At 40.6% G+C, this 14403-nt stretch overlaps 1 protein-coding gene across 2 annotated transcripts in view; it reads left to right on the plus strand.

Annotated features, from left to right (window-relative positions):
- Positions 1 to 14403, plus strand: part of STK10 (serine/threonine kinase 10) — a 114830-nt gene that overhangs the window by 86659 nt on the left and 13768 nt on the right. Inside the window, exons 6-11 of one of the 2 annotated variants that reach the window (XM_063447360.1) lie at positions 4428 to 4622; positions 5429 to 5510; positions 6730 to 6869; positions 7155 to 7680; positions 12384 to 12514; positions 14088 to 14211. In XM_063447360.1, coding sequence (XP_063303430.1) covers positions 4428 to 4622; positions 5429 to 5510; positions 6730 to 6869; positions 7155 to 7680; positions 12384 to 12514; positions 14088 to 14211 — 1198 coding nt within the window. Of the gene's footprint in view, positions 1 to 4427; positions 4623 to 5428; positions 5511 to 6729; positions 6870 to 7143; positions 7681 to 12383; positions 12515 to 14087; positions 14212 to 14403 lie in introns of both variants that reach the window. The other variant, XM_063447359.1, reaches the window with a different exon arrangement.

Genomic DNA, 14403 nt, shown 5'->3' on the forward strand with positions numbered 1-14403 from the left:
GAGTAGCTGAAAACCCCTACCACCTGAAGTCAGTAATTAATGGTTAGTACAGTCAAGCTATAAGACTTGTGTTTCCTACAGAAATCTCAAATTTGCAGTGATATAATTGTACACAAAGTTTGTGCTTCCTAATGTAGTTGAACCATGGATGGAAATTTTCCATGAATGTTAAGTGTTTTTTGGTTTAGTAAAGGTTAATGATCTCTTTATACAAAAAGAAACACGAAGTCACTGGGGATTTCAAAGGCAAAGGCTGTTTTTAAAAGTCCATGTTTTGGCTGGTTTAATAAATGTCAATGGAGCAGTCTCCGTAGACTTGAATGTGACTGGTTTGTTTTTTTGTATTAATGAGTTAAAGGGACTCCATAAGCACCCAGACCACTTCATCTCATTGATGTAATCTGGGTGGAGTGCCCTGTCTCTTTTACCCTGCAATATTTACATTGCAGGGTTAACTCATGCTGACAGCCTTCTGGGCCCCAAACAGACTTTTACTCTGTGAAATGATGATGGATGACTTCATGCAGTGTGTCTTATATCTTCAAATTCCTCGCAGGAAAGCATTCATTCAATGCTTTCTAAAGGGGAGGGTTTAACTCGTGTGGGAAGTGCCACACATGCCTGTTGGTTCCACAATTGACGCGGGTGGAGGAGTTGTAACCTGGAGAGAAATGGGGTTAACATTTTTTTATTTTATTTTTCTTGTTCTTCCAAAGGTTCCTATAAAGGGATACTCTGGGCGCCAGTACAAAATGAATGCATTTAATAGGATTTTACCTCTTTAATATGTATTTATTTGCATGCTCAAATCCTATCGTTTTTGTACAAATAATTTGCAGCATGCTACACCCCAAGTCTGACTCCTTTGCCATGCCCCTCCACTCCAGAAAAACTATTCCTTATCAAATGTATGCACACAGCTCAGCCACTGACAGACATGAATGGCTGCTTTTAAAGCAGACTTTTCAGTATTTCGTAAAGATTTATCTTCTCTGAAATACTGATAAAGTCTTCCAACGCAGATTCCATAGGACAGAGTAGGGACTATTTTCTCTTATAGTAGAGCTTTAGGTTGAAAAGAGGCTGAGCTCTTATGTCCAATCCAATGTTTGTTCCAATCCCATTGGCTGTCACAAATGTTTGGCTCTCTATAGAGTATCCTCCAGTCTTGTCTTAAACTCTTGTGCATGTGTGAGAGTACAGCACTGACATGGTGCCAAGAGCCGACGAGCACAGCCGCATGAAGATGGTGGTGGCCGTGAGAGAGAACCTGAGGATAGTTACTCACCTCCCCCTCCCCTGCAGCCACCAGACCAACGTTGGATGTGTTTGTTTCTGGAGTCTCTGTGAAATATACCGAAATCCTGGAAAGTGAAAGATCTTCTTTAATTCATAACCTAAACTACAGTTAGTGATATCCTTACTATGTTTTACTATGTCTCCCTGGGTATCTTTTTCTTCTAAATCAGCTTGCTTTGTATTGTATCAGATCACCCAGCATTGTTGGAGGCTAAACTCTGTGCATACGTTTCAGAAAAGTATTTTTCAGGAGTGAGGAGGCGTAGCTACGGTTGCAGGCTTCCTTAAAAAGTTATTATATACGGTAATGTTTGTTTTTTCATGTGCAAATATTTAATTTTAACCTGCAAAATAATACAGTATAATCAATGTGGCAAAAACCTATCAATTTAATTAAACATGGATTGCTACTCAGTGTCCCTTTAAAGCAAGCATGTCAAACTCAAAGTTTAGCATGGGCCACATAAACAAGGTTTAAGTTTGTGGGCTACAAATTTTTTTTCATAGAAACGTAGGTTTATTTTGAAAAGCACAGTATAAAAAAAAAAGCACCCCCCCTACTAAATCCCAGTCGTCGTCCCCCCTACTAAATCCCAGTCGTCGTCCCCCCTACTAAATCCCAGTCGTCGTCCCCCCTACTAAATCCCAGTCGTCGTCCCCCCATTTACTAGATCCCAGTCGTCGTCCCCCCATTTACTAGATCCCAGTCGTCGTCCCCCCATTTACTAGATCCCAGTCGTCGTCCCCCCATTTACTAGATCCCAGTCGTCGTCCCCCCATTTACTAGATCCCAGTCGTCATCCCCCCATTTACTATATCCCAGTCGTCGTCCCCCCATTTACTAGATCCCAGCACTCCACTCACATTGCCGATGCCAGTATGCGACTCCGGCCTCTGGTATACCCCAAAAGGTGCCGACCGCACCCTGTGCCAAATCTGATCCTTCCGCTACTTCTTGAAACCCTGTGAAGGTGGAGCACGTCGGAATGTGTCGTTGCGTTCCTCAACGCACCTCCAGGTTCTCCGCTGTTAAGTCGCAGCCAATGAAACACGCGCACACACATACGTTTCTTTATTGCTCCCTTCCTTTGGGAACCAATGTGGGGCCTCTCCCTGAGGTCCAGTGGGGATCTTCTATCTGCTCATCACTGCTCCCTCACGTGCAGTTTAGTGATGCCGAAATATGACATCATATTCCGGCGCCTGGCTTCACAACAGATGGCGCGCGCGAGGGAGCAGTGAGGAGCAGGAACACGGAGCTCCCTCGCTTGCCCTCCTCCCGAGCCGGGTACATTTTACCAAGCATGTACTCCCGGCTCGCCAGGCCACAAAGATGTCCATTGTGGGCCGCTTTAAAAGGACAGTTTAGACACTTCATCTCAGTGAAGTCGTGAAGGTGCCATTTCACTGTCATTTTAATCCTGCAACTGAAAAGCTTGCCATTCTGTAGGAAAGACAGTGTTCACATTGCAGGTTTAAAGGGAAACTCCAGTGCCAGGAAAACAATCCGTTTTCCTGGCACTGCAGGTCCCCTCTCCCTCCCACCCCCCAATCCCCGGTTGCTGAAGGGGTTAAAACCCATTCAGTAACTTACCTGAGGCATGATGTCCCACGTCGCTGCTTCTTCCTCTGCGCAGCTCCTCCCTCTGATTGCGTCAGCGAGACTGATCCCGCCCACCGGCCGGGGAGACCTAATGTGGGGCCTTAGCGCTACCCATAGGAGAGCATTGAAAATGCTTTCCTATGGGGAAATGAGCGACGCTGGAGGTCCTCACACAGCGTGAGGACCTCCAGCGACGCTCTAGCACTGGTTTCCTGTGCTAGAAACCAGGAAGTGCCATATAGTGGCTGTTTAGTAGACAGCCACTAGAGGTGGAGTTAACCCTGCAAGGTAATTATTGCAGTTTATAAAAAAAACTGCAATAATTACGCTGGCAGGGTTAAGAGTAGTGGGAGTTGGCACCCAGACCACTCCAATGGGCAGAAGTGGTCTGGGTGCCTGGAGTGTCCCTTTAAAATGCCTGTAGTGAATATCACACTGGCTGACACTAGAGGAGCTTACGCCGCAATAGCAGAGTGAAACTAGTCTGTCTCAGTCACATGGTCTCATATGTTTGGCATGTGCACTTGCATCCCAATGATATGATATAATTTTCCTATGCTGAGAATCTCAGCCAAAGAGGCAGAACTTCCCCAGGGAGACCAGCCCAGCGAAGACGGAAAGGTAAGTAAAACTCGCCTTTCCAACCCTCACATGGCAAGGGGGCCATATAGCGTTGGGAATGTATGCTTGTATTTCCAACACTATAGTGTTTTTCCTTTTAAGTATTTACAACTTGAGACTTTCTTTCTTGTGCAACAAGGAGTAACAGCCCTATGACTTCAGAGCAAAATCCAGTCCACTGATTGTTATATCAGGCTTGGATTACTATTACTATGCCCGGATATCCACTGTTTGGTTTACTTACTGGATTGCAAGGAATTCATAACCAAATTGCCGAATCTAGGCATAAAGTGCCGATTTTAAAATAATTTACTACAGACCGTTTTAATGCAATCTGAATATTGCGAATCAGTTTTAAATTCCCCTTAATTCACGGTTTAGCCGATAATCCAGTTTGTGTTAAAAAAAAAAAAAAAAAAAAAAAAAAAAAAATGGTGCTCTTGAACCAGGAATGCACAAACAGGATTATTCACTAAAATGTGAACAGTCTGAAATTCAAAAGTAAATTTCACATTTTAGACCACAACTGCTGGAAAAATAAATCATCAGTCTTTCCTGTTTTTCTATTTTGGTATGAATGCTTTCATACATTTTAAATTTATACTTTACTTTTTTTTTAAATTGAAGTGGAAAAAAAAATGCAATAATAATGAATGACTTGGGGACACATTTACATCCCATATGTATTTGCTTCCGTATTGATGGTTTACTCATAGAGTTAAGAATATTTTTTGCCCTAACCTTGTAGCTTTGAGCATTTTAACTCCAGCTGTTGGCTACATTCTCTTTATGCTTCAAACCGAATGGCATCAAGGAAATACATTATACTGGTGAGGCAGTGTTTAGCTGTCATGTTTCCTTATATACTGTGAACTCTTGCTTCTTTTTTTATTTATTTTTTCAGGATGGCTCCAGAGGTGGTGATGTGTGAGACCATGAAAGATGCCCCATATGATTATAAAGCAGATATATGGTCTTTAGGAATAACTCTTATCGAAATGGCTCAGATGGAACCACCTCACCATGAGCTAAACCCTATGCGTGTTCTTCTGAAGATTGCAAAATCTGAGCCACCAACCCTTTCCTCCCCTTCCAAATGGTAAGTGTTTGTGTTTGTTTGTGTTTGTTTGTGTTTGTTTGTGTTTGTTTGTGTTTGTTTGTGTTTGTTTGTGTGTGTGTGTGTTTGTTTGTGTTTGTTTGTGTGTGTGTGTGTTTGTTTGTGTGTGTGTGTGTTTGTGTGTGTATATATAAATATATAGAAAGAAAGGACAAGCCACACTAAGAGGATCTTGTAATTTTTACCAGTGCATCAGATGATTTAATGAACAACATATTAAAAACGGTTTCAACCTTTGGGGTCTACAGTGTTATGCACTAAAGTGTAAATTCAAAGTGAATCTCAAATTTAAAATCAAAATAGTCGAACTGGAAAAATTATTTAAATCGCTATGCTTTCAGTTTGGCTACTCTGGCCTTAAATGTGAAATTCACTTTAAATTCTTGCTTTAGTAAATAACCCTGGTAATATAGAATTTGCTGTTCATATACATACTACAGTAAAAGATCGAAGTGCACTTTTGAACATTGTGATTAAAGAGCCATAGAGAAAATATATTTCCGCTTTATGAAGCAGACCTTTTTTGAATGAATTGAAAAATAATGAAATATTTATTCATACTAAAAATGTCCTTTCTGATTCTCTTCAGTAGATAATTGTGCCTTGGCTGAAGGCACAGATGTGTGTCCTCTTATTCTAACCAAAGGTTGAATTTAAAGCTTTCTCTGGGAGTGCGGCCAGAAATTGGGGAAATGAGTACGTGAATGAGTGGGGTGGGGGGGGGGGGGCACAGTATCTTATACCTTCCCTGTCATATCTGGAATGACCTAACCAACTGTTTTTTGTAGGTCCCAGGAGTTCCGAGACTTCCTGAAGAAGGCTCTAGATAAGAATCCAGAGACCAGGCCAAGTCCTGTGCAGCTTTTGGAGGTGAGCCAAAGTTGTTGGAACCACAACAATCTGCTTGAATAATGTATGGTTTTTATTGTTTAATTTACATTTTGTGTTTTGTTTTTGGCTTGTTTGTTTTGAGGGTGGGGGGCTGTTCGTGTTTTTCTTGATCTTTAAACATGTAGTGCAATGCCCTTTAGAGACGGAGGACGCATTTATCACGTCATTCTAAAATTCCAGAATAATAATGCAATCATTTATATTACATTGGCCTGAAATCCACAGGCCACAAATGGCTACACTGTGAGGAATCTATCATTGTTTTTTTCATAGGAACATTGGTGATGACTGATCAAATGATAACCAATGTCAGATGCCTGTATCATGAATTCAAGGGGTACACTGCCCTCTTAACTGGTTATATAACATGCATTTGTTTTGTTTTTCCCACAGACAAATGGGATTTTTGCCTTTTGACATTGAGCACTCAGACACATGTTTAATATTTTTTTTAAAAGTTTATATTTTGCTAAAGTACTCATTATAAATGTGCTGTGGGTGGATAAGGGCTGAGTTTACCAGTGCAGTTAAAAAACAAAACAAAAAAAAACTGAAAAATCAAAACTGCACTGCAATTAAAAAAAAACTATTAATCTTAATCACCCGTGGATGGGTCACCACAGAATTAGTTCTGATAGCGGTAAAAGCCCTAAAATGATTTCACTGTCCCATCCCCTCTGTCCAGGCAGGAGTGACTTAAGGTAAGGATTACGCTTCATGAAGAATTTGGACTGGAGGCTGCGGGTAACTTCAGAAAGACTTTAACCAGAACCAGTGTTTTTATGAAAACATTGGTTTTTGGTGGGAGTAACCTTTCAAAGCAAGATGGAATTTGGGATATCCTTTTACCATAACTTCATTGTGGTGCCAGGAGAATACCTTTCAGTTGACTAGAAATGGTCAAATATCTAAAAATATGCTATTCTGCAGTAAATGTAAAGATTATAAGACTGTTTTGTCTTTATTCTCTAACACAACATTCGTCTTTTACAAAATCATCACCTCATAACTTGGGTGTATGTATGCAGAAAGATGGAATTCTAGAAGTAGGATTTCTCCCCATATAAATATACAATTTGTTTTCTCCCATCTCCGAAACATCTTCCATTTTCATTAAATGTATTACTACAGTGATAATGCTTGCATTTAGACTGTAGCTGCACTGTATGTATGTTTTAACCAATCTTTCTATTCCCAGCACCCTTTTGTAAATAAAGTGTCCAGTAACAAACCACTGAGGGATCTGGTGGCAGAAGCCAAGGCTGAAGTTTTGGATGAAATAGAAGACAATGGGGAAGTGGAAGAAGACGATTCTCCTGAACCCATCTCTGTAAGTTCGTGTTCTCCCAGCCCTTTCACTCAAGTAGTAATCTTTTTATAAATTAAATGGCTTTTAGAATTATAGCACATACTTTACTAAAATGCTATTTAAAATCCACAAACCGTCTTGCTTACATACGTTGCAATCCAAGGTGCGTGTTACATTAGATGAACCAAGTTTTTGTGGTGACAGCATTTGTGCGTGTGTGTGTTTGGGGAGAGTTATATATAACCTATATTTATATTTTGTGTGCATTTCAATTCCTTTGCTTATTTATTTTTTGCTTTGTAGCCACCTGTAAGCAAGAAAGATGACCGCAACTCATTTGAGATGGACAAAAACAAGATTAACAATGATCCTGTGAGTAATGGATTAAAACTTCGCAGAGAACTGGATGCTCAGAAAACAGATAAATATTACCAAGTTCCAGAAAATGAGTTAAGCAGCAAAGTAGAAAGTAAGACTTCTTTGAATGACAATGTACAAAATCTTCCTGCGGTGGTGGATAAGCCCGATATCATCATTGTCAACCCACTCATTGCCAACTTGGACCCAAAGAGGAAATCTATGGCAGAGAACAGCCAAAACAGGGAACATGATCTAGAACTGGCTAGCAGCACACGTCATAGACCAAAAAGCAGTGGCTCACATCGACAGTCTGGAGAACTAATGCCCAATGGGTCTCTGGATCTCACTGGACGTTTATTTAGTAGCCGATCGAAGAGGGATTCTGATTCCGGTAGCAACTCTGCTTCAGACAGTATGGACATAAGTATGAATTTGTCTGCGGATCTGTCACTTAATGAAACTGGCTCTTTATCACTTAGGGTAAGGAAACCATTTATTTTTTCCTTTTCCAAATCTGTTCATTCAACTTGGCCACTAGTCAGAAATAAAATAACTGTATAGTTACAGTATATGATCATATATTACATAAGCTTGCTACAATGTCAATGTACCTCATTCTTGGCAGGTCTTACTCTAGCTACTTGATGCCTGCGCTTACGAGATTAACCCACTTAATTGGGAAATGATTCCTCCTGGGACTCTCTGCAGGTCAAGACTAAATAGGGCCCTGGAATGAGATCATGTGACAGTGAGGGTTGCAAAACCGGGGAGTTGGCGTAAGACTCCCCCCAAAAAAAAGTGAAACCAAGAGGGCTGCACTCACCTGAACCTGCATACTTATAAGGGTGTTGCTGTGGCCAGTTCATACAAGATATTTTTGTGAATGAACGAGTGCGCTGGATCTTGTATGATGTATGAATTGGCCCCAGTAGCACACTTATAAGCATGCATGCTCAGGTAAGCCTCTTGCTCATGCATGGCACTGGTGCGGGTAATATCAACAGATTGGTGTCTGCTTCACCACATGTATGAAGCAGGAGTCAAACTTTCACCCAAGCTAACTTGTTAAAGTTCCAAAAGGGGAGACTGCGTTTTTTTTTTGTTTGTTTTTTGGACAATCTTTATTTATGATTGTATTTTTTTACACAGAAAAGACAGATACTCAGTAGAATGCAGCATTGCAGGAGTATAGGAGATCAAGAAACATTGGTTGTGTTAGCATAGACAAACGATCAACTAGATATTTGTGGGGGGGAGAGGTAGGGGAGAAGGAAGGCAACAGATGGGGTGAGATATGAAGAGGAAGAAGAGATAGGAAAGAGAGCGGGGAAAAAAGGGATGGGGGGGGGGAGGTTGGTGGTGGCTGACCTGAGACCCACTGTCGGAAGGAGCACCCTCAGCACCATCACCGGGACTGAAGAGATGCAATGTAGCACAACCCGCCCGCCTGTCTCGTCAGTGTGCTTGAAGTTGGTTCCATCTCAGTCATTCCGCTCTATTGCAGTCACCAAAGTGCCACAAAGGTTTAGGTTTCTAGGTCGGTCGTCAGGACAACTAGTCCATCCAGTCATCTCTGCAGGCAGTGTTCCATAGTACCCTTCAGGCTGTGCGCATTTCCATGTCATGGATCTCTTCCACCTTCGCCATCCACTGTTGGAGGGTGGGCACAGTAGTGGAGCGCCACCTAGCCGGAATCAGCAGTTTAGCTGCGTTTAAAAGGTGTTTGGTTAGTGTCTTCTTTTACCTCGAGAGAGGCATTGTGGTGGAGGAGCATCTAGAGAGGCTGAAAAGGGAGGTCGATATCCAGTATGTCTTTGATCGTTGTATGGACCTCCATCCAGTAAGAGATTAGTTTCCTGCAAGACCACCAGAAGTGGGGATCAGAGCCCACCTCCTCCTCACATCTCCAGCAGCATTCTGATACCTCATGGATCATACAATGTATTCTCTCCGGGGTTCTGGACCACCCGTCAACAATTTGTAGTTGAGCTCTTGTTTGTAGCACATGGTGCTCTGGTGCGTCAAAACATCGATTTTCGTCCACTGAGAGGTCGTGAGCGTGATCCTGTTCGGATGGGCCGGATGACTGGAGCAGCGTATATATCACAGAGATTCCCTTATAGAGGTATGCCCTCACCCTGCACAGTTCCTTAAACTCTGTTCGATCCCTGTGGAATAGGTGTCGCCCATATTGGGAAGTGTAGTAAGATTTAACTGCCTTGGAAGTGGCAAAATCTGTCTAGACCTGTTGGGAGTCCTGTTTGGCAGTAGATCCGGGAGCCGCTTCAGTGCGTCCAATGTGCACCACTGGTGTATGCATGTCCAGTCCGACTCCCCAAAGGCGTTGATGTCTCTAGGTGTAAGGCCACCAGTGATCTTAGAGTTATATATGAGTGGGGTTAATGGGCCTGGCGTTGTGGATAGTGTAAGCCTAGTCTTAACAGAGTTCCACACCCACAGGGTCGCTCCTATGAATGGGTGGGTCCGTAAATGTTGCCTGGCCTACTCTGTTAGGAGTAGGCCATGCAACCACACTGAAGCAGAGAGCATTTCCTCCACCTGAGTCCTCTCCAGTTGAATCCACAGCATTGGTGTCTAAGGTGAGTTGCTCTGTGGTAATCCCGGATGGATGGGAATCCCACTTCCCCTTTTGCCTTTTGGTAGGTACAGCGGTGCTCTCTCGATCCTGGGCGCTCAAGACTGCCATACAAACCTGGAGATGGTCGAATCATGAATCGGAAGAAGGTCATAGGCAAGCTTAGAGATTGCTTTTTTTTTTTATTGCAGACTTCTCAAACCGTTTGAGCTGAGATTTCGAGCAGTACATTATCAGCGTGTCCATAATGAGCAATTGGCCATTACAAGCCTTAAGACCTAAACATCTAGGTTTTCTTTCATTAAAGTGGGAATTTTACATTTTATGATAAATAAAAACATAGCTGACTTGGAGAATATTTCCCTGTTTAGCCAATGTGGCCTAAAATGTAAATTATTTTTGAAGCGGATAACAAAAAAGAAACAAAATATCTCATGCAATTGTGATATTGGGACATTATGGACATCCAATTTAAAGCAAATTGATTATTCCGTTTTAATTGTACCTTCACACTAATGTCTTCTTACACTCTGAATCAACTCTAGTCAAGATTAGCAATCCTGTATACAGTGTGCTGGCTTAGTGTGCTGGCTTAGTGTGATTTTCAGTCTTACTGCTTGTCCTGTGAAGGGGATCTTCACCAGACACAACTTTAGTCGAACCATAGTGGGCACTTTAACGCTGTGATATATCAGTTGCTGTGAATAATTTTTCATGAGATTCAGTGGGAACTTTTTTTTGTTTCCCCTGAGGGCAAAGTGGTAGAACACCATAGGTGGTAAATGTTTTGTGTTTAAGGTTAGAAATATGGGTTGTCGCATTCAATAAACTTGAAAGATGAATTTGTTCATTTTTAGCATTAACAATTCATTGGAAACTGTGCATTACCATCTGCTGTTCTTTGTTAAAACCACTTAAACTACCTGTTGCATCAATAGCTGTAGCATGACAGGATTTCCTGAGCTTTTGCTGCAGGTTCCGGGGCAGCGGATTATGTTGGCCTTTGTGTAGAATGAAGTTAAATGCTTCTCAGCAAGAAAGAGAAAAGGACACACCCAAACATTGTGAAACCGCTTCTGTTTGAGCCTTTTTGATTGCATTAAAGTCCACGTCAGGACTGTAGAATGTTGCGTATCTTGTTGTCTTCTGTTCCATCAGCGGCTAATCCTCCTAACCCTTTTGCTTTGACAATTGCAAATTCATTAATATTGAGCCAGGCTTGTTGAGCATCCTAGGAATATTAGGCCTCCAACATCCAGATTTAGACATTACTGCTTATCTGTTTAACAAGCAGTTAGAATGTTTACTTTGAGGGCAAAGTATAGATACTGCTATTGCTTCTTGGAAGCCTTAGGACATAGATCACAAAATCACCCACCCTCCTCTATTCCTGCTCTGTTAATGATTGACTGCGACCCCTAGAATATTTGTTCACAAGAGTTCACCATTCTGATTCTGCTTACTCTTCTGCAATTCCTGAAATAATATGGTCAGGTGAAATTTGGATTTTACATTTTTTTTACTATGATTTGCTTTCACCATTGGTAAAGACTGGTTTCTATTTCATTCACACACATTTCTAATACTGTAAAATGGGCATATATAACACAAAAAAATGGTGGTGTTCTGATTACCGGTGCATACATTTATAAATATAAGCATACAGTGTTTTAATCTGTTAACATATTGATCACAACCGCAATGAAAAAACTCTTAACCCCTTAAGGACGCATGACAATATTTGCCGCCATAATGATCTGTTTAATTTTTTTTAGGGATCCTTTTCCAAAATGGAAAGAAGTACCCACTTAATGAACACAGGGCTTTTAGATCTGCCAATGCCTAATAAGCAAGACATTCAGTGCCCACAATCTATAAGAACTAAATTGATCATTGAAAAATTTAGCTTTGCCACAAAGATGCATCCATATAGCTTTTTAATGTTTTTAGTTTGTAAGCTCATTTGGGCCCTCTTCACCTACTGCTATAGTGTGTTGTGCTTTGTTAGAATAGAGTTTTTGTTTACCTATTGTACAGTGCTGCGGAATATGTTGGCGCTATATAAATACTTTATGGCCATTCAGCGTGACTTGTATCTTTAAGTACCACTTTGTGTTCTCAAATAGTTTCTGCCATACATGCAAATGTTATAGCAAAAATTAAATGCTTACGCCAATGCACTATGACCACTTCAGTGATTTGACAGAGAAATGATTTAGATTTTGGGGTGTGGGGGGGGGGGGGGGGTTATTAAAACCATGCTGTTTTTTTTTTTTGTTTGTTTGTTTGTTTTTTGTGGTTGGAAAAACCCTTTCAATTTCACTTTAAGTTAAAAATATGACGTTTCAATTTGAGGTCTTGAAAGAGAGCCCTCTAGTGGCTGCTGTTGGGTTTTCACTTGTAATTATCAAATATTTTTCAAAAAAACCTTCCCAAGTAGATTTCTGGTGCCTTGGGTGTCTGTTATTGAAATTTTTTCTCCAACTATGTTCATTTTCTCCTTCAGTGTAGCACGGCCATAGTGAGCATTTCTCAATGTATACTGTAGTTTTCAACCATATTAATTCATTTTGTTTATTTGCCTCAGGAATCGCGAGCTCACAACAAGACCTTAAAACGTACAAGGAGGTACGTAGTGGATGGAGTGCAAGTTAGTGTTACTACCTCAAAGATCATCAGTGAGGATGAGAAGAAAGATGAGGAAATGCGTTTCTTAAGGTGAGTGAAGTGACTGCTGTCTGCCACTTCTAGCCACCACAGTGTAGGACGTCCAAATACTGCTCCCACCAATACACTGCCATGTCATAAAATGTATGTATTTACACCTCCATAGGTCTGTTATCGCTTTATTGTAGATACATTCCATCACTTAAATAAGTGCATTCACTCATAAACTCTTTAAACTGTGTCAATGATTAACTATAGCTTTAGATATAAACATTTATTATGTGTTATTTTTTTTATTTTATTTTTTATATGAACGATTCATATGATCCTCCTTTTGTACAAAGCGAGAAGCAAATTTTTGGCCAAGGCTGTATTCTTTTAATGTCAGTCTTTTAAACTTTAATTATCCCAAATCTTCATGTTCTCATCAAATATCATTCATTGAAATTTTACTCTCATTGAAATACCCCATTGGTCAATTAACCCCTGAGATTTATGTGTCCCGCATTCAGAAACTGTGGGCTCTGTTGTTGCATGTGAAACCTGCTCCCATGTCGTGGTGAAATTTTAGATCTCTCTTTGAGAAACTCCTCACAACAGTTTTATTTATTTGGTGGAGGAACAGGTGATTGACCATTGCTAAAGTGAGCACAGTGCACTGAGCCAAGCCTTGTGTAAGCCGAATCCCTGCAGGGAATTGAACAAATACAGAATCCAGGGGTAGATGCATTCCCTTTTCATATTGGTATTTTTTAATAAGTAGTGCTTTATATTCACAAACATTCAGGAAATCACTTTGCTTGTTGATTTTTGGTTCTTGACGCATAATCGATGTAAAACTTTTTTTATTTATTAGACTAACAGTAATTGGAAAGGACGAGCTCTCGGGAGTTGCAACTCCCAAAAACATGTCTTTCCAAAGTACCGTTGCCCAGAAAAAACATTACAGCTTTACATTGTAATTTTTTCTGTGCCTCAGCGGACTAATATGGAACTGTTCAACGTCATTGAAAGCGTGCCATGTGTTACAGCTAAATGACTACTTTATTTCCCAGTGTTGTCTGTAACTATTTAAGGTCCTGTAAATTAGAGATTAACTGTTAGAGAGACTTGCTCTCATACATATATTTGCATCGCTGATGTGCTTCCTGTCTTTTCTACTTTTCAGTCCATGAATTTAACATTTGTCAACTTCTTATGATACATTCTTACTTTATATATGCACACCTCCAAAGTGTCTCTGTTTAGGAGGGACAGTCCATATTTTGGGGCCAAATCTCTTTTCTTTTCTATACTATTGTTGTGTCCACAGCAATAAATGCGCACAGTAATGTGTCTGTACACGACAATAAATGTCTTTATAAATCAGTCTGTGTAAATGTGATACATTACTCTAAATTATTAGTAAGTCACCTATAACTTCTCTTAGAGCCGTCCCTGCCCTCTCTACAACCCACTTATACGCTTAAAATGAAAGTGTCCCTCTTTGTATATTTCAAATGTTGGGAGGTATGTCTCTCTCTATAGAAAAACAATATCTACCATATTAGAACATTTTATGTCTTCTCCAGTTGTGCTCTCTTGGTTATTTTATAATTGCTCACTTATTCGTTTCCTTGTCAAGGCGCCAAGAGTTGCGAGAGTTAAAATTGCTGCAGAAGGAGGAGCATAGAAACCAGGCACAGCTGACCACTAAGCATCACTTGCAGCAGGAACAGATGTTGCGGCGTTTTGAGCAGGAAATGAGCGTATGTATTTCTGGTTAGGGAACACAGAGATGCATGTGAGAATTTTTACACTATTTAAATAAATAAATGTTGCACCTCCTAAAAGCACTACTATGAGAATGCATTCCATGAGTTTGCTAGAATTGATTACATTAAAGGGACACGATAGTCACCAAAACAACTTTAGCTTAATGAAGCAGTTTTGTTGTATAG

Source organism: Pelobates fuscus, chromosome 3 (genome assembly GCF_036172605.1).
Source record: "Pelobates fuscus isolate aPelFus1 chromosome 3, aPelFus1.pri, whole genome shotgun sequence".
Taxonomy (NCBI): Eukaryota; Metazoa; Chordata; class Amphibia; order Anura; family Pelobatidae; genus Pelobates; species Pelobates fuscus.